The 20,157-nt window shown below is 44.1% G+C and overlaps 1 protein-coding gene across 1 annotated transcript in view; it reads left to right on the plus strand.

Moving 5' to 3' along the window:
• Positions 1–20,157, plus strand: part of PLS1 (plastin 1) — a 116,103-nt gene that overhangs the window by 65,074 nt on the left and 30,872 nt on the right. The window contains exons 5-9 of the mRNA XM_053312024.1: positions 2,926–3,058; positions 4,244–4,325; positions 15,448–15,613; positions 16,218–16,360; positions 18,124–18,219. Of these exons, the coding sequence (XP_053167999.1) occupies positions 2,926–3,058; positions 4,244–4,325; positions 15,448–15,613; positions 16,218–16,360; positions 18,124–18,219 (620 nt within the window). The remainder of the gene's footprint in view (positions 1–2,925; positions 3,059–4,243; positions 4,326–15,447; positions 15,614–16,217; positions 16,361–18,123; positions 18,220–20,157) is intronic.

A 20,157-nucleotide genomic window follows, 5' to 3' on the forward strand; every position in this document is an offset into this window, starting at 1 on the left:
CTCTTCATTGCCAACACATTCTTCAAATAACCAAAGTGGCGTCTATACACATGGACATCACCAGATGGAGTACACAGAAATAAAACTGATTACATTATTGGTGCAAGGAGGTGGAAGAGCTCAGTTATAACAGCAAAGACATGGTTGGGAGCCGATTGTGGAACAGATCATGAACTGCTAATGTGCAAGCTCCAAGTCAAGCTAAAGCAGAAAAACAAACCTATACAGCTTACACAATATGCTCTTGAGAATATACACACCATTTTCAAGGAGAACACCAGGAACCGTTTTGAAGTTCTGAACCTCATGGGGTTCAGGGAACCAGAGGAACTATGGAATGAAATTGTTAAGGACGAATGCGAAAAGAGACTGCCAAAGACCAAGAAATAGAAGAAAGCAAAATGGATGTCAGAACAGATAGTGGAAAGAAGAAGAGAGAAGCCAAAGTCAAGAAAGATAAAGACATCATGAAGGAACTTAATAGGGAATTTTAGAAAGCTGTTAGAAGAGACAAGGAGCAGTACTACAATGATATCTGTAAAGACCTTGAGGATGGAAATAGGCACAGAAAAACAAGCAAGTTTTCCAAAAGATCTCTGAACTCAGAAGGAAGTTCCAACCTTGAATTGGTATCTTAAAGGATGCCAAAGGACAGAGAGCAACTGGTTCAGAGAAGATCAAACAGAGATGGAAGGAGTATACTGAAAGTCTGTACTGCAGGGACATCAACATCCAAGATACTCTAGAAGATATTCCCTACTTGCAAGAACCTCTAGTACAGGAAGATAAAGTTAGATCAGCACTCCGGTCATTACCAAGTCGGAAGGCTACAGGAATTGATGGAATAGCTATAGAAATATGGCAGGAAACAAAAGAAGAATCAGTCAAGGCTCTAACCAAACTATGCCAGCAAATTTGGAGAACAACACAGTGGCCAACAGCCTGGAAGAGGTCAGTATACATACCCATACTAAACAAAGGAGACTTAACAGATTGTGCAAACCATTGCACAATATCCTTAATTTCAATGCTAGCAAAATAATGCTCAGGATCATCCAACGCAGATTAGAGCCCTATGTGAAAAGAGAAATGCTGGATGTTCAAGCTGGTTTCAGAAAAGGCTGAGGAACAAGATAAATCATTGCTGATGCATGCTGGATAATTGAGACAGACAAAGAATACCAAAAAGAAGTCAACAAGGCTATTCACGCAAGCGTGCAAAACCTGCCTAAGGGGCCCAGCCAGGTTTTGCACATCCATCCCAGGGGCTACACAGCGGCAAACCCACCAAAACAGCCTCCTTCTAAAATGAGGTTAAGGGAGAGAGTGCTCCCTTAACCTCCTTTTTAAAATTGTGTGTCCACCGTGGCTGTGGGCACACTTGGGTGTGTGTTTCCCAGTAATGCACCCTGCACTAGCACGGTGCATTATTGGGACTCCTGGGGGCGAGGTGGCACATGGCGGTGCATCCTGGCACCCCAACCCCCAGAGTTGTTGGGTGAGCCGCCGCTCACCTGGGCAGGCGATCTGCCCACCCAGGGACTACCGGCCATTCATCTGCAGGGAAAGTAAGCTTATTTCTCCTTCCCCACGACAGCCCACGAGCTAATATGTGCTTCATTTACTACAGAAACATCTTTGATTGCATCAATCATGTCAAGTTGTGGAATATCCTTAGGAAAATAGGCATCCCAGAACATCTCATTGTTCTCATGAGAAACCTATACACAGGTCAGGAAGCAACAGTCCAGATGGAACATAGTGAAACAGACTGGTTCCAGATCAGCAAAGGAGTAAGTCAGGGGCTGTATACTTTCTCTTTATTTATTCAATTTATATGCTGAACATACATTGAGGGAAGCTGGATTAGAAGAAGAAGAGTGCATTTTTAAAGTTGGAGGAAGAAACATCAATAACCTGCGCTACGCTGATGACACCAACCACTCTGATAGCTGAGAATGCAGATGATCTGCAGCCTCTAATAATGAAAGTCAAGGAGCACAGTGAAAAAATGGGACTACGACTAAATGTAAAGAAGACTAAACTAATGACAGCAGGTACACAACCAGCCTCAGAATTGATAATAAAGACATTGAAGTGGTAGATAGCTTCTGCCTTTTAGGATCGACCATCAACAGTAAAGGATCCAGCAGTCAAGAAATAAGCTACAGACTAGCACTTGGTAGGGTTGCAATGAAGGCCTTGGAAAGGATATTTAGATGCCAAGACATCTCTATACCTACGAAGATTAGAATCATCTGGACAATGGTTTTTCCCGTGATACTCTATGGATGCGAATGTTGGGCTTTGAAGAAGCAGGACAGAAAGAGTATTTATGCTTTTGAACTTTAGTGCTGTAGAAGACTTTTGTGGATACCATGGACAGCCAGAAAAACAAACAAATGGATCATAGAACAAATCAATACAGAATTTTCACTCAAGGCACAAATGACCAGGCTCAAACTTCATTCTTCAGTCACAATATGCAAAAACCCAGCTCCCTTGAGAAGTGCATAATGCTGGGAAAAGTTGAAGGAAAGAGAAGAAGAGGACGACCAGCAGCAAGGTGGATGGACTCGATTGTGACAGCAATGAATGCACCACTGAGAGACCTAAAAAGCCAAATTTAAGATAGATCATCCTGGAGAGAATCTATCTATGTGGTCACTAAGAGTCGACACTGACTTGATGGCACATAATCAATCAAAAATATGCTAACTAAATAAAACACCAGGAATTGCTTGCCAACTGTTAGATCAGTTTAGCAATGAGATAAGGTGCTTAGGAAGGTCATTGCAGAATCTCTTTTCAGTACTGGATTTGGACTAGATATGCTCCATTGAGTCCCTTCCAGTTATATTATTATATTATGTAATTGATGTCCTGGTGTTAAAATTGTGTTAACGTTTTTATTTTATTTTTCAGAGGAAGAAAAGGTTGCTTTTGTTAACTGGATAAATAAAGCTCTGCAAGATGACTCTGACTGCAAACATCTTCTCCCCATGAATCCCTCAGATGACAGTCTTTTTAAATCGCTTGCTGATGGAATCCTTCTTTGGTATGTTAAGTGTTAAATAAAATTTAAAAAAACACCCACCAAAAATTAATCTGATTGGTGAATCTTCATGTTAAAGCACATGGGGCATGATCAGAGGAATTCACTTTTAAGACCCATTTATTTCAGTGAGAACATTAAAAATGTTCTGAATTCTCTCATTAAATAATTAGACTTAAACCATATTGCATTTTCATTCTGGAGGTCTCTGTGTCATTCCATATACTTCTTAATAAAATATAATGTCTGGAAATGATTAAAAGCTGATCACATGACCATTACTGGAGGTGGTTATAGATTTTTCCTCCTGTTGGCATTCACCTCTTTGGTATCCATGCCCATCCTCCGTGCTGAGGATGTTTGCATGTGGCATATGTATGCATATACATGGAGAGGAGAGTTGGTCTTGTGGTAGCAAGCATGACTTGTCCCCTTAGCTAAGTTGGGGCTGCCCTGGTTGCATATGAATGGGAGACTTGATGTGTGAGCACTGTAAGATATTCTCCTTAGGGGATGGAGCCGCTCTGGGAAGAGCAGAAGGTTCCAAGTTCCCTCCCTGGCTTCTCCAAGATACGGCTGAGAGAAATTCCTGCCTGCAACCTTGGAGAAGCTGCTGCCAGTCTGTGTAGACATTACTAAGCTAGATGGACCTATGGTCTGACAGTATAAGGCGGCTTCCTATGTTCCACCATGTGTCAAACCCACTGAGTGGTTTAGGTCTTGCACCTGTGAGGTTGGGGCACACAAGCATCCTCATTAAGGAACCTGTTACTAAGATGACTTGATTTGATCAGGGCGTAATTCTCATAACTGTATAACACAGATAAATATAACATATGTGGCTGGTTTTTAGATATATCCATGTATTCTGAGACTTTCTTTTGGAATCCTGGATTTTGCAATTCAGTTGATGAGTCGGACACGTTCTTGTTATAATGATATTACTTTTCTGAGATCAAGACACCTATTAACTTGCCACTCCATTGTATTTCCTTCTAATTCTACGGCTTCTGGCTAGTGGTATTATTCTCTAATGTATGTTTACAATCTGGGGGAATGGGGAAGAATTTGGGATGTTAGAATATTTTTAATCCTCTCAAAACAAATGAAAGCTGATTTTGCCATTTACGTAAAGCTGATAATCACTTTCAAACATATATAATTAAATATTGACTTTTACTTCTCCAGCAAAATGATTAACTTATCCCAACCTGATACAATTGATGAGAGAGCTATTAATAAGAAGAAGCTCACCCCATTCACTATCTCTGTAAGTACAGCATAATCCAAACCTGGATATTTATTTATTTATTTATTTATTTATTTATTTATTTATTGTTGCATTTATATACTGCCTTTCGTTAAAAGACAACCCCAAGGCAGTTTACAAAAGTTAAAACACACAATAAAAAGGCAATAAAAACATCAAGCTAAAAAATATAAAAACATATAAAATAGAGGCATAAAAACAATACAACAGGTAAAAACACACAGACGCAGCAGTAAAAACGATTATGTAAAAGCCTGGGTAAAAAGCCAAGTTTTAACAAGCTTTCTAAAAGCCATGATGGAGTCCGAGGAGCGAATGGCCACTGGGAGAGCATTCCAAAGTCTGGGAGCAGCAACAGAGAAGGCCCTGTCCCGAGTGCACGACAGCTGGGCCTCTCTCATTGTCGGCACCCGGAGCAGGACCCCCTCAGATGTCCTCGTCAAGCGGGCAGCAACCCTTGGGAGCAGGCGGTCCCTCAAATACCCCGGACCCAAACCGTTAAGGGCTTTAAAGGTCAAAACCAGCACCTTGAATTGGACCTGGAAACAAACTGGCAGCCAGTGCAACTCTTTCAGAATCAGGTGATGTGCTCCCAACGGGCAGCTCCGGATAAAACCCTCGCTGCCGCGTTTTGCACTAGCTGCAGTTTCCGGATATTCTTCAAGGGCAGCCCCACGTAGAGCGTGTTACAGTAATCCAGCTGCGATGTGACTAAGGCATGGATAACCGTGGCCAGATCTGCCTTCTTGAGAAAGGGACGCAGCTGGCGCACTAGCCGAAGCCGTGCAAAGGCACCTCTAGCCACCGCCTCTACCTGAGCTTCCAAAAGCAGAGCCGGGTCCAGTAGTACCCCCAAGCTGCGTACTTGCTCCTTCAAGGGGAGTGAAACCCCATCCAGAACTGGTAAAATCTCCTCATCCCGATTGGCTCTCCTACTGACCAACGGTACCTCCGTCTCATCCGGATTCAATTTCAGTTTATTAGCCCACATCCAGCTCATCACGGCCTCCAGCCTCCGATTCAGGACATCCACCGCCTCCAAGGAGAGATAGAGCTGAGTGTCATCCGCATATTGCTGACAACTCAGTCCAAGTCCCCGGATGACCTCTCCCAGTGGCTTCATGTAGATGTTAAACAGCATGGGGGACAAGACCGATCCCTGCGGGACCCCACAGGCCAACGGCCATGGGGCCGAGCAGTAGTCCCCGAGCACCACCTTCTGGACCTTCCCCCCAAGAAAGGACTGGAACCACTGCAACGCAGTGCCTCCAATTCCCATATTAGAGTGGCGGCCCAGAAGGATACCATTTAAATATTTAAATCTACCTCAAAAGCTTGTTCAGAAGACAAACAGGATAAAGATTAAAAAGTACTTTGCACATTAAAATGGTTGAAGCAATAAGATTGCTGTAGTGATTCAATTCAGAGTTACTCAAGTTCTTGGATGCCCCTATGTTGTAGCCCAGTGGGCTATAGCACAGATTGAAAACCATTATACCTGAACTCAAACTATCATAATTTGGACACATTATGCAAAGATCCAGCTCCCTTGAGAAGTCCATAATGCTCGGGAAAGTTGAAGGAAAGAGAAGAGAATGACCAGCAGCAAGGTGGATGGACTCTCTTACGACAGCAATGAATGCACCACTGGGAGACCTTAAAGGCCAAGTTGAAGATAGATCATCTTGGAGAGAATCTACCTATGTGGTCGCTAAGAGTCGGCACCGACTTGATGGCACTTAATCAATCAATCAATCAATCAATCAATCAATCAATCAATCAATCCTTGAACCCAATGGTGTAGCTGCAAATTCAGAAGTGCAGGTGCTCACCATGCCAGCCCACATAGCTACACCAACCCCAGTAGCCCCGACCCATAGTCACACACCGATGCAAAAAAACAACAACACACACACCAAGCAAATGACAGTTTTATATTATTTGTATTTTTAAAAGCAGTTTCATGGTTTTGTGTGCAAACATGCAAGCTGTGAGAAAACCCTTCTTAAAAGAAACTTGTCCAACATATACTGGATTATATTAGCACCAATCATTATTCTGAGGGAAGGAGATGGTGATAAAAACACAGCACTGAACAACTGTGTGGACACCCATAGTACAAGCTTTAGTTGTTTTACTATAGAGCCTCTGGAATTCGATTAATTTCACCATCCTGGCTAGCAGCCACTCTGGGTCTAGTATCTGCTGATTTTCCAGTCGAAAATGTCAGGGGCTTGATACCACAGATGAACTCCCCGCACACCCCTTTATAGTTTTTTCTCCTCATGTGTCCATTCTGACAAAGTCACTGATGCTTTGCAGAACAACTTTTAGCAAAGTGGTTTAGCAAAGTGGACTCGGCAGCATGCCTGGGAGAAGTGCCAGGTCAGCAACCCTGCACTCCCCATCCCGGCTCCACTATACCAGTGCCTGAACCTTGTAATTATGGCTAGATTTCAGGGAGCTTTCCATGTAATTCTTTGCAAAAGCCATCAGAGCCACACTGCCTGATCCATATTGCTCAATTCACCCTTTTGGTTACATTTTCAAATCGATGAGCTATTGTTTCTAATTTGTATCTGGGCAAAGCAAAACGTCTCCCAAATTACAGGCCTTTGTAATTGCAGCATGACCTGTGGTTGTATGAGTGTCCCTGACTTTTTATGAGTGTAGTTTGTGATGGCAAATTGCACCCAGTTGGAGATACGTTTCCCCCCTCCTTGTTCAACCATATTCTAATCTGGATAGTGGTTCCAACATACATAAGTAGTGGGTTCTGCGCCTGTGCAGATCAGCTTTGGGCAGAATTTGTTAGCTCCTCGCGATGCTGGCAACCGCCGCCTGCACGTGACTGCAGTACCCTCTAGTGGTGGTTGGGCGTCTTCTCTCTCAGTTTCTTTCTGACCGCCATAGCGATCAGTCCTTGGATCAGTTTGCTCCTCGGATTAAGTTTATCTCTTTACCAATTTGACCCTTTGAAGTTTGGAATGGACTTTGACTATTCTTACTGCTTAAACCTTTGGACTTGGTGGGTTTCTGTCTTTTGGAAAATGACTCTTGGAACGGACTTGGACGATTCTTTCTCTACGTGGACTCGGCATTATCTCTCTCTCTCTCTCCCTTGCCACCTCGGAACGTACGACTACTCTCTGCTAAAACATGTCTGGGAAGGCACAACAGGGTAAGGAAAAGACTACCTTTAAACGGTGTGGAAATTGCCGTGGAAAAATTCCCTCCACTGATGGACATACTCTTTGTTTGTTTTGTTTGGGGGAGGCGCATGATACCAAGCAATGTTCTGTCTGCGCAACTTTTAACAAACAGGTGTTGAAAAATCGTGAAGTGCACCTTAAAGTATATTTGTTAGAAGAGGTGTTATTGCCTAAGAAGGCCCCCATGCTCCCGGCTGGGAGAGAGAGTTTGTCAACGGCTAGATCTTCATCATCTAAGAACTCGGCTTTGACGGCTAAACTCTCGACTTCGGCCGCTTCGGCGTCGAGAGACAAGGAACTCTTTAAGAAACCGGAAGGCCCACAGGCCAGTCCTAAGAGGAAGACCGGCATTTTGACAACAGAGACTTTATGAAAGAAACTTAAGCATAAGCATAAGGAGCGCCATTCACAGGTTGAAGTACACACACCCTCACCTACGGCCTTCAGACCCTTCAGACATCTCGACATTGAGTGGTATCTTTGTCCCCGGCACCAACACCAAGGCAGTCGCCATTGACGCTATGCACCTCCCATAGCACAGTGTGTAGAAGGCGCTCGGCATCGAGAGAATCACATTCGAATCCCAAGGAGAGGCTTTCGGATTCAACCTCGACATCGAGCAATTGCCGAATTGAGCCACCATCGGCACCACAAACAACATCAGTGACGGGCGCATTTGTGTTGACGTCGACATCTAAGACCTCAGCGACTTCAACTTCGAGCTCTGCCTTGAACCCAAACACTACCTCAATGTCGAAAGCAGCTCGAGTAGAGGAGACGGTGGCAGTAATTGTGGACACGGTGCTCGACGCCGATATCGAGTTCGAGGAAGAACAACAGGACTTTATTGAACTGATCATTCCTCTGCAGGAACATGCAAGTTGCCCGCAGTCACAGGACCAGAGTGCCACTCGCCTTGTCCACCTGCTACGCTCAGAAGAGAGCACGCCTTCCACGGGGACATTTACAGGATTTCAAGATGCTGATATCATGGGAGTACCTAGGACCCCATCACTCTCACTGAAGGGCACTCCAGTCACTGGACTTCTGCCCCATGGTGGCTGGGGGGACTCTTACTTAGTGACTGAGGAGGAGTACTCCCTTTTATCTCGGTGGCTGAGGGAGAGGGAACAAGAGCCCCATGGCGGCATCAAGTAACGGAAGCTGCAGTACAAACATCTGTTCCGCAGGTACAACATGCGGAGTCAGCCATTCAGACCAGCCAACCACTGGCTTCTCGACGCTCTGTGTCGCTTCTTCAGACCATTGCCCCGCTGCCTCAGCGGGATGTGTCGCTCCAGACCAACTTTACGCCACAGTTGATTCGCCCTCCAGGACCACAACTGTGCCAGACAACTACGCAGACAGCCACACAGGCAGCTACGCGGACAGCTGTGCAGTCAAGACAACCTGCCACTCTACTACAACTGATTCCAGATGCTGTGTCCTCAGATGGGGATGATGACAAAGATGGTGATGACTGCACCTCGGAATCTTCGGAGCCGGACCCAATGGAACCGGAAGAACCAAGTCTGCCTCACCCAGATGCAAATGTGGCACCTATCCCACATCGCCTAATGAAGAGATGGTGTACCACCAACAGGTGGCAGAGATGGCACAGGTGTTGGGTTTACACCTCAAAGAAAAGACTACAGAGTTGGAGGATCCGGTGTATAATATGATGAAATTGGCTACCAGGCTTCAGCCTGTGTTTATACCCATGCTACCTCATATTACCAGGGCAGCGAAATCAGCGTGGGAGGTGCTTCAGACATCAGCAGCCACCTCTGAATGACTGGAGGCGTTGTACCGTATCCAGGAGGAGGAAAACGGTTACATTATACGTCACCCATCGCCTAATTCTTTGGTGGTGGATTGTGCTACCACATCCAAAGGTGGCAAGAGGCATACAAACTGGCCGATAAGGAGGGCTGTAAGTTAGATGCTTTAGGCAAGCGCACATATTCCACAGCTTGCTTGTCTATAAAGATTGCTAATTACATCGCTTGTCAAGCAAAATATACTCATTCCCTTTGGGAGGCTTTGTTTGACTAGCGAGCAAGCTTGGAACTAGGTGAATTTGTAAAGAACTTTGAGTTAGTGTTTGCTAAAACCACCACGGCAACCCGTCAGCAGTTGGTAAATGCGAAACATCTGGCAGAATCAGACTCAAGAACACTAACCACGTCCATTATTTTGAGGAGACATGCCTGGTTGAGAGCGACAGGCCTACAATCAGACATGAAGGACCGCATCGAGAACTTACCCTTTGATGGAGAAGGTCTCTTCTCCGACAAGACTGACGAGAATTTGGAGCAATGGAAAAAATCTAGGATTATGGCATGCTCCTTTACAAACATGCGTTATTCTACATCTGCTACCAGGTACCAACTGTATAATCACTACCAGCGAGAACAGTCTTCCTATCGCCAATCTGACCATAGGGACTTTCGGCGCTCCTACCAACGATACAATAACTGTAACAAGAAACCTTACTACCCAAGAAACAGAGTGGCCCAGTCGGGCCGTGCTAAAGGGGCCCCACAAGCCAAGCAGCAGCTTTGATCTGCGTCAGGGCCCGACTGCACACCACTGCAACCTCAAATTAAAGACTCCAAGGAACATCAGCCCAAGGACCACCATCTCCTTGTGTTCAGCCAGAGAGACCATCAAACTGGCAAGCCATGCCCAAGCATGGCACCATATAACATCTGACCAGTGGGTTCTTCTCATCTATGCTCTGGAGTTCAAGGAGTACTTGCGTTTCTTGGGATACGGTACACTCCTGAGACACCAGTGCTGCAGAACGAGGTGCAGAAGCTCTTGCTAAAGGGACTATATCACCGGTGCTGTGGGCTCTAGGCCAGACGGATTTTATTCCCAGTATTTTCAGATTCCCAAACGCAATGGGGGGATAAGACCAATAATGGATCTCTGTGGGTTGAACCAATACATCGAAGTACAGAAGTTCAGGATGGCGACGCTGCAAGCCATCCTTCTGCTCCTCCATGAGGAGCAATGGATTGCATCACTCGATCTGAAGGATGCGTACTTCCATATCAGAATTCAGGAGACCCATCGCAAGTATCTCCGCTTCACAGTGGGCACTGAGATCTTTCAGTACAATGTGCTGCCCTTTGGACTCGTCACCGCCCCAAGGGTGTGTACAAAATGCATGGTGGTGATAATAGCTTACCTAAGGACCCAGGGTCTGTCGGTGTATCCTTATTTAGACGACTGGCTTCTGACAGCCAAGTCACGGGAGCTATTGTTACGAGACGTAAAGGTGATGAATCCCCTTTTGGAGAGTTTAGGCATCCAGATCAATTGGGAGAAGTCGTTCCTGGAACCATCACAACGTCTAAAATATATCGGCACACAGTTGGATATGGTGGAACAGAAAGCATTTCTACCTGTGGAGTGCTTCCAACGCATTTGGGAGATCATCCAGGGCTTTCAAAAGAAGCCAGCACAAACCGCACGGAAGGTACAGGTGCTGCTCGGACTCATGGCGTCTTGTACCACAGTGGTCTATTATGCGAAACTGCATATCACTCGCGGCAGGAGCCCCAGACCAAGCAGGTCACACTACCAGAACACGTCCTGTCCTCCTTGGACTAGTGGACAAGGGAAGGGAACATGTTGGAGGGCGTGCCTTTCCAACCCCCTCAGCCTACAGTCTTGCTGATGACCGATGACTCAATGTTGGGTTGGGGTGCCCACCTGCTCCACCACAGAGTACAGGGTCACTGGACCCCGAAGGAGCGTTTGCTGCACAGAAATTTCCTAGAGCTCTTGGCAGCGTTCAAGGCCTTGGTGGCATTTCAGGCACAGGTGATTGGCCGATGCATCCAACTGCAGCTGAACAATACAATGGTCATCACTTATGTAAAAAAGCAAGGAGGGACAGTGTCCAGATCCCTCTGCAGTCTCAGCCTCCAGCTATGGAATTGGTGTATCCCACGCAGGATCTATCCCGTCGCTATACACACCAAGGAGTCATTGAATTGTCTGGCAGACTCCCTAAGCAGGGATCTCCTACTTCAGCAACTCGAGTGGGAACTGCATCCTACATTGATACGACAGTTGTTCATGTCCTGGGGGCAGCCACAGGTGGATCTGTTCGCAACCGCGGAAAATGCAAAATGTGAGCAGTACTGCTCCAGAATGGGAGTGGGACTGCGGTCCAAAGGCGATGCCTTTCAGTTTCTTTGGAACCAGGGGCTGTTCTGTGCCTATCCGCCGACGCCCCTGTTGCACAGGGTAATTGCCAAACTCCTGCACGACAAAACACAAGCAATTGTAGTGGCTCCATGGTGGCCAAGACAGCCATGGTTCATGTAGCTACTCAGATTATCCCGGGGCAAGTTCAGGAGACTACCCCTGTGGAAGGATCTACTGACACAGGACCAAGGCACCTTGTTGCACCCCAGCTGGGTGTGCTGAGTCTAACCTCATGGAGGATAGGCTTCTAAGGAAGATCCTCCTGAATACCAGGAAAATGTCCACCAGGCGTAATTACAGGGCTAAGTGGCGCAGATTCTGCACATATGCTGCTGCCAAGGGATTTGATCCAAAGGAGGCAAGCCTGAAATCAGTTTTGCTCTACCTTACCACTCTGAAACAAGGTGGTTTGGCTAACGCCTCCATAAAAGTCCACATGGCTGCCATATCAGCTCGCCATGACGGATGGGATGGAAAGTCTGTGTTCACCCATACAAGATGTAAGGATTTTATGAGAGGAATGAATAACCTATATCCACCAGTGAGGCTACCGACGGACAAATGGAGTCTTTCTTTGGTCCTCTCATCTCTGACTGAGGCTCCGTTTGAGCCCCTTGCTGAGGCACCACTGAAACTCGTGACCCTTAAGACACTCTTTTTGGTGGCAATTACTACAGCTAAGCACGTGAGTGAATTGCAGGCACTCTGTATTGATTAACCATATACAAAGATATATCCAGACCATGTAGTGATGCGTCTGGATCCGGAGTTCAAGCCTAAAATTGCGACAGATTTTCATCTAAATACTGCGGTTGTACTTCCTACCTTTTCCAGGAGTCCATCATCTCCATTGGAGAAGGTGATGCATTCACTAGATGTCCGTTGGGCACTGCTCTACTACTTAAAAGCCACTCTCCATGTTCGGAGGACACAACATCTGTTTGTGAATTTGCAGGGACCATGCAAGGGCTGTTCTCCGACGCGCCAGAAACTGTCCTTCTGGTTAGTGGAGCTGATAAAAATGGCTTATGACCAGCAGGGTCAGCAGCCTCCAGCCTCCATTAAAGCGCATTCGACAAGGGCGTATGCCACATCGGCTGCACATCTGGCAGGCATTCGCTTCAGTGATATCTGTACAGCGACTACATGGTCATCTCATCAGACATTTGTCAAGCACTATGCCATAGATCTTCGGAATGCAGCTGCTGTGGAATTTGGTCGGGCTGTCCTAAAGCGGGTGTTACAGTGACTTGCAACGCATGCCCACCACCATGATGGCAGCTCATGATTCACCCACTACTTATGAATGTTGGAACCACTATCCAGAGAAACAGGTTGCTTACCTGTAACAGATGATCTGGAAGTGGTTCCATACATTAATAAAACCTGCCCGTCCGGCCTTGCAACATACCAGCAAGTGACTGGACCATCAACTCGTAGTGACAGAGCAAGAGTCAACGTACCATGTCAGGTCATCAAGAAATTGAGGGAGAAGACGCCCAACCACCGCTAGAGGGTACTGCACTCCCGTGCAGGCGGCGGTTGCTGGCGTTGCGAGGAGCTAATGAATTCTGCCCGAAGCTGATCTGCAGAGGCGCAGAACCCACTACTTATGAATGTATGGAACCACTTCCAGATCATCTGTTACAGGTAAGCAACCTGTTTTTACTTCTTCAAGTAACTGCTTAAACAGCCTGTCATTAGATTGTCCATAGTCATAGTCATAGGCTGTGCCATGCTGTGAATTTATTTAATTATTTTGCATATTTATATACTGCCTGAAACCAATGTCTCAAGGCAGTTCACACCAAAATTAAAATGCACCTATAAAAATTGAAACAATCAAACAGTTTAAAACATCTAAACCATTTAAATGGTTAACTAAAAAAATAAAATAAAATTTAAGGTTTTAATTTGTGGATTATTTTTAAATTGTTAAATTGTTTTAAGTGTTTGTATATGTTTTAACTTGTTTTATGCTATTGTTAACTGCCCGGAGATGAAAGTTTGGGGCAGTGTACAATTTCGATAGATAGATAGATAGATAGATAAAACTAAAAGCCTGCTTGAACTGGTGCATCTTAAGATTTTCCTAAAAGCTATCAGAGATGGTACTGCTCTTATTCTGGTAGGGAGTGTGTGTTGCGAGTCTTGGGGCAACTATAGAGAAGGCCAACCCTGAATCGCTACCAGACAAGCTGGTGGCAACTGTAGGCCCTTTTTAAAGGGTGTCCACTTTCCTGTCCAGTCTTTCTAATGTGATCTTAGTTTATAAAAAGATGTGTGCTTGAGCACCCAAACACTCCATTTGTCTAGGTGTCAGTTAAGTTTTTGTAGTCTCAACATACATGGTGTTAATAATGTGCATCCAGAACTCAAGGATGCACTCCTACATTTTTAATGCTATTTTAATATATTTTGCAGGTCTGTGTGCTCAAACAACCAGGTCTCCACCATACAGGCATAATTTGGATGTGGTTCTGTACTGTCAACATTTAAAATGCTAGTGGGCATTTTCAGATACTCCCCCCACCACCCGAAGCCTGTTTTTCTGCTCTGCCCTTCCTAAGCCTCGAAAGTACTATATCTCCAGTTTTCAGGTTGTCCCCAACAGTCCATGACTGAGCTACTCCTTCCTTCTGCTTGTTCAGATTCATTCTGAAACTTCTCTCTTACATAATGTACACATCCGCATCCCTGCAATTAATTCCATTCTTCTTTCTACTCTACCCTTGCTTTGTATAACCTGGATGTCATGAATAGGAAGGAGACTGTGTCAGGAACTGTAAACTCTCTAGTCATGTATAGTAGGGGCTGCAGCAGCTCTTGCATTCCTTTCAATTTTGGGTGCTTTAGTCCTTTTTTGGGGTGCTTTATTACTATAAATTTATTTATTTATTTATTTATTTTATTAAATTTATACCCAAATTTACGTCTCTGAGCAGCTAACAACAATTAAACCCCATATACAAGTTAAAACAGTTCAACATATAACACATATAAAAGTTAAAACAATACAATAATTTAAAAACCATAAAATTAACAAGCAGTATTTTTAAATTAAAAACCTGAGAAGGCTTGGGTAAAAAAAAGGGTTTTCAAATGTTTTTTAAAAATAGCCAGAGATGGGGAGGATCGTAACTCAGCAGGGAGCACATTCCACAATCTCGGGGCAGCAACCGAGAAGGCCTGTCTCTGTGTGAGCACCAAACGAGTTGGCAGTAACTGGAGACGGACCTCCTCAATGGGCGGTGGGGTTAGTAGTGAAGAAGATGCTCTCTTAAATACCCAGGATCTAAGCCATTTAGGGCTTTTAAAAGTTATAACTAGCACTTTGTATTTGCCCGGAAACCGATAGGTTTCCGGGCAAAATAAATTTACATAAATGTGATTTGGAAATCCTAGGGTAAATGTGGACTAGGGATATTCAACAATATTTCTGTTTTTGTTGTTGTTTAATGCATAAAACAAGCAAATAATAAGGTTAATAATAGCAGATAAAGCTTCTACTCCATTTGATTTAGTGACCAGGGTAGGTATTTCAGAGGAAAATACTGGTATGATTCATGCATTGTTAACTTCTATATCTGTTTTCCTTTTACATATAGTTGTATGTTCATGAATTTCAGTTACTGACATTCAGATTTAACATATTAACTTCCAAATGTATTTTTTTTCCCTTGCAGGAAAACCTAGATCTTGCACTGAATTCTGCTTCAGCTATTGGCTGTACAGTAGTCAATATTGGATCACAAGATCTAAAGGAAGGCAAACCACATTTGGTGTTAGGGCTGTTGTGGCAAATAATTAAAGTTGGGCTTTTTGCCGATATAGAAATTTCCAGAAATGAAGGTAAGAAATTACACATTATCAGGAGTTATATTCTGGAATCTGTGAAAGTGTATCTTCTTGTTTTCACCCGGAAGTTTTAAAAAATAAACCAGTGATATTTATTTATTAGTTTTATATCCTGATTTTCAGCTGCCAGGCCTTCAATAGAGATGTGCAAATCAATTCAAAGTCAAATAAATTTTAGCTCAAAATGGGCTATTTTGCGTGTTTCGAGTTTGAAACAAAACACCCTTAAAATATAGGATCTGTTTCAAGCTCGAAACAAAACAGCCCCGGTTCAACTCTTCCAGGGAGATCTGGCCTACTGATTGGGATCAGTGTGTAGACCAGCCTTCTACTCTGGACTTAGCGCATCAGTTCGCCTTGGAGGATTGGTCTCAGGTGGACCAGTTCTCTGGGGCAGGCCGATGTGCTAAGACCAGGCCGGAGGGTGGTCTACCCACTGTGTGACTGGTTTGCGAGCTCAAAACGAATAGCAAAATCCATTTCGTGCACATCCTTAGACTTCAAAGCAACTTAAAACGTTTTAAATTATAATTGTAACCGCTTCTTATATCTCTTCCCCCATTCAAAGCCTTCCTGAAAAAAAAATATTTTTTTGCAGCTCTTATTGGTTTGCTTAGTGAAGAGGAAGAATTAGAGCAATTAATGAAACTGTCTCCGGAGGATCTCCTGCTACGTTGGGTTAATTACCATCTAAACAATGCTGGATGGAAGAAAATCAGTAACTTTAGTCAAGATATTAAGGTATATCTTAGTCTAACTCTTTAATAAACAAAACTATAGTTTTGAATCAGAAGCTTTTAAGTGGAACTAACCAAGACCATTATAAAAATCTCTTTATAGCTGCATTTTAACTAAAATTATCCTATGTTAAATAAATAATTGAGGAACCCTATTTGAATCTAACATCATTTGCATCCTCCACCAAAATAAATAATTAGTGGTATGCTAAATATTAATAGATTGACTTGCTTTCTACTTTTCAAATGTTCTTAAGCTTTTCTCCAACTTTACAAACTCAAAAGCTGAAATTCAAGTATCTTTGAAAGAACAAAATATGAATGAGTTAAATCTCACTCACTGGCTGACATTCAGACTAAATTACTTCTGAACATATTGAAATTAAGTAGTGCTTTAGAATAACTCCTGAGTAATACTTTGGAGTAACTTAGGCTGGATTCAGCCACTTATTCCAATCCAGAGAGCAATTGGCTATACTAGGTTTGCAAATGGCTGCTGGGTGGGGCTGAGACATGAGACCTTCCCCAGGAGCACGATAAAGTGTATGCACAATCTTGTATACCTGGCAATGTCCCCATGCAGAACAGTATGTACACAACCTTCTACTGCTCCTTTGATTTTCATGAGGGGTCACTTGGCAACACTGTACTTTACCCTTTAGAGTTGCTACATTCTCCACTGCTGCAGGGGTGGAACTATAACAGGGCACATGGGTCCTAAGAACCCATGCCCTCCTGCCTCTGGGCCTGCCTCATTCCTCTCTGAGGCCACCTTGCTTGCCTCCTCTCACCCGCTGGCCTCCTGGCATTCCTGCACCAGGCATGTTTGTGGCGTGGGGAGGTTGTGCGAGAGAGAGAGCCCTAAGGGAAGTGGCAGCAGAGTGGAAGGCTCCAGTAGCAGGGTTCTCCTGCTCCCCACGTGTGCTGCCCTTCCCAAGTAGTGCACACCTACAGCCCACCACTGCTGCTTTTTTGTGGAGCACACTGTCGCTTGGGCAGAAGCTGCTGCTGGCACCTGAACACACCACTGCCATGGTAGGGAGCATGTTGCTACCGCAGGTTGGGGGTGAGATGTCAATGAGAACACTGGCTGCCTATGCCCTCCCTACACCACTGCACTGCTGCTCTTATGTGCATAAGACTTTCTCCTGCACATGTACAATGTACGCAGTGCTGCCTCCTTCTCTCTCTTCCCTTTTCAAAACCCATCTTTTCTGCAAGGACTTCTACTTAACCACTTAATCTTCATTCCCAAACTGCAATCAGCCTTAAAGACATAACTGCATTTGCTCACATTTGGCCCTTCCTATCCTTGTCTATTTTTCCACGCCTTCTGTTGTCTTTCTCATTGCCTGTTTGACTGTAAGCTCCTTGAAACAGAGATCTTTCTATTCCCCCCTAGTAATACTTTGTAAGGTATATGATCGTGCTGTGCAAATAAATCAAGAACACAAGGCTTCAAAGCATCTGAGATAAGTCTTTGCTATAAAGTGTTCTAATTTGTAGGCCTTATTTAGCATCGGGAAAGTTCCAACTCATAATTTAAATCTTTTCTCAACTCTTTCCTTTCAGTCTTATTCTAAAAGTTCCTTAACTTGCACTGTCATGTTTTGTATATTCTGCTGTTTCATGAATTGAAAGAAATAGTGTTTCTAGACCTGAAACTAATGCAAGCTATTGCAGCTGGTGGCAGAGTGATTCACCTTTAGTATTTGCTGACCAGTGTTCATTAAGGACTTTTGTTCAGAACTATATTGTTTGTTTCAGGACTCAAAAGCCTACTATCATCTGCTGAATCAAATTGCACCCAAAGGAGGCAACAGTGGAGAAACTGCCATTGCCATTGATCTTTCAGGCCTTGAAGTAAGTGTATGGATACATCTATTTGTGTATAAACTGCTCTTGTACCAAACTATTGCAGACTATCTAGAATACAAATACAAGCCCAAGTTACACCTCAGTGGTTCAGGGAATCCCTCTTTTGCAGTATTTGCAGGCCTGCTGTTGTAAATCTGTTAGCTTGGCTAACCCAACAGGATTTACAATCCCCTTCAGCACTCCCTCTGTGAGCTAACAGAAAGTAGCAGCGAAGCTACACGAAGGAAAATAAAAGGCTCACAAAGAAAATAGTAAATGAATTAAGTCCCCCTGAACTGAACTAGGTACCCCGCTCTAACAATAACTGAGTAATAGCTGAAAAGAAAACAGAGCGAAGAATGAAAACAGAGCGAAGAATGAAAGAGCGAAGGACACCAGAAACAAGGAATTAATGGAACAAAGCAGGAAAGCAGAAACAAGGGCAAACTGGAATTCGGGAAAGTAGGAATTCAGAATAGCACACGGACTGCGATCAGCGATGTTGCTAACAGCATCTGAGCAATTGACAGACTGCTAAATATATATGGCTCAAGAGAACCAGCAGCCAATCAGGCTTCCCTGAGTCAGCACTTCTGCTTCCTCTCTTGTTATCTCCTGCGCCTGCGTGACTCCCACTGAACCTGCCTCTTGAGACATCTTCTCAAGATGGGTGAAATCTCAGGCTCCTCATCATCAGAAATCATGTCTGGCAGCTGTTGCGAATCCTCAACTCCAGAATCTGGTCTCCCTGCCAAATCCTTTTGCTGTGCCTCTGAGCCCTCACTAGCAGGCGAATCCTCCTGCTCTGACTCTTCTGTGTCAGAAGTCTGAGCCATGACACCTGCTCAACTTTGGCTCCCCAGATGTTTTTGGACTACATCTCCCAAAATCCCCAGCCACAGTAGCCAATAGCCAGGGATTATGGGAGTTTTAGGCCAACATTTGCAGGAGGGCTGAAGTTGAGCAGGCTTGATTCAGAGCACCTCGATTCTTGTATAGCTAAAAGGTTCAACTGGCTTTGGCAACTTACACTGATACTACTGTGCTATGAATGTAGGCTTGAGCTATAACTCTATCAGCAACATAGTATAATCAGGCCTTGTTGATTGTGTGATTGTATTAAAGTCTCCTTTAATAGGAGCTTGAATTTCCTGTTAAAGGAAAATGCACAGGAACATCTTTCCCCCAAAATGGAAATACTTATGCTTTGATATAATTTCAGTATTCCTGATAAGGGTGTAAACCTAATAGAAAGCTTTTTATCCAAAGATATTTTGCTTTTGGGAGGCACCTTCCATTGGACCTTCCATTGCCATTTTGGTAGCATTTGATTTAAATCAGACCTGCATAAATGGTAACTCAACCACCAAGTTGAACACAGTTCACCAACCATCAACCAGTGGCCCACAATGGGATCAATAAACTTTATTTTTACTGCCTGCCTGTGGGTTCAAAAACAAGCAGCTGTTAAGTATCTACATGGCTTGTGGCTACATTAAGTTTGGTAGTTGCACAGACATGATTTTAAATGCTGTTGTTCCATAGTCTAATGTAGTGAGCTTCAGAGTAGACTGTTTAGTGAGTGTAGAAGAAAGGCCAACCCTGTGCTCAGAGAATGAAGCAGATTTTTTTTTAAAGAGTGCATACTTCACAGGTTTTAGCAGAACACATTTTTCTAGGATTGCAAACTAGTAACTAGTAAGAACTAATCTGCCTACTTTCCTTTCACTATCCCTTCAACTGGACTAAATTTGGTTCAGATCAGTTAGGTGGTCCACAAGTTAGACCTCTTGCGCCTCAAATGTTCATGTGTCTGTCATCTTGGATTGGGGTAGATAAAATCATCAGAAACTATGTCATTGGGGCATCCCTATGTGTCCCTACAGCTGTAGCAAAAATTTGGTTCAAATCGGTTAGGTGGTTCACAAATTAGCCCACTTGCAC

Source organism: Hemicordylus capensis, chromosome 3 (genome assembly GCF_027244095.1).
Source record: "Hemicordylus capensis ecotype Gifberg chromosome 3, rHemCap1.1.pri, whole genome shotgun sequence".
NCBI lineage: Eukaryota > Metazoa > Chordata > Lepidosauria > Squamata > Cordylidae > Hemicordylus > Hemicordylus capensis.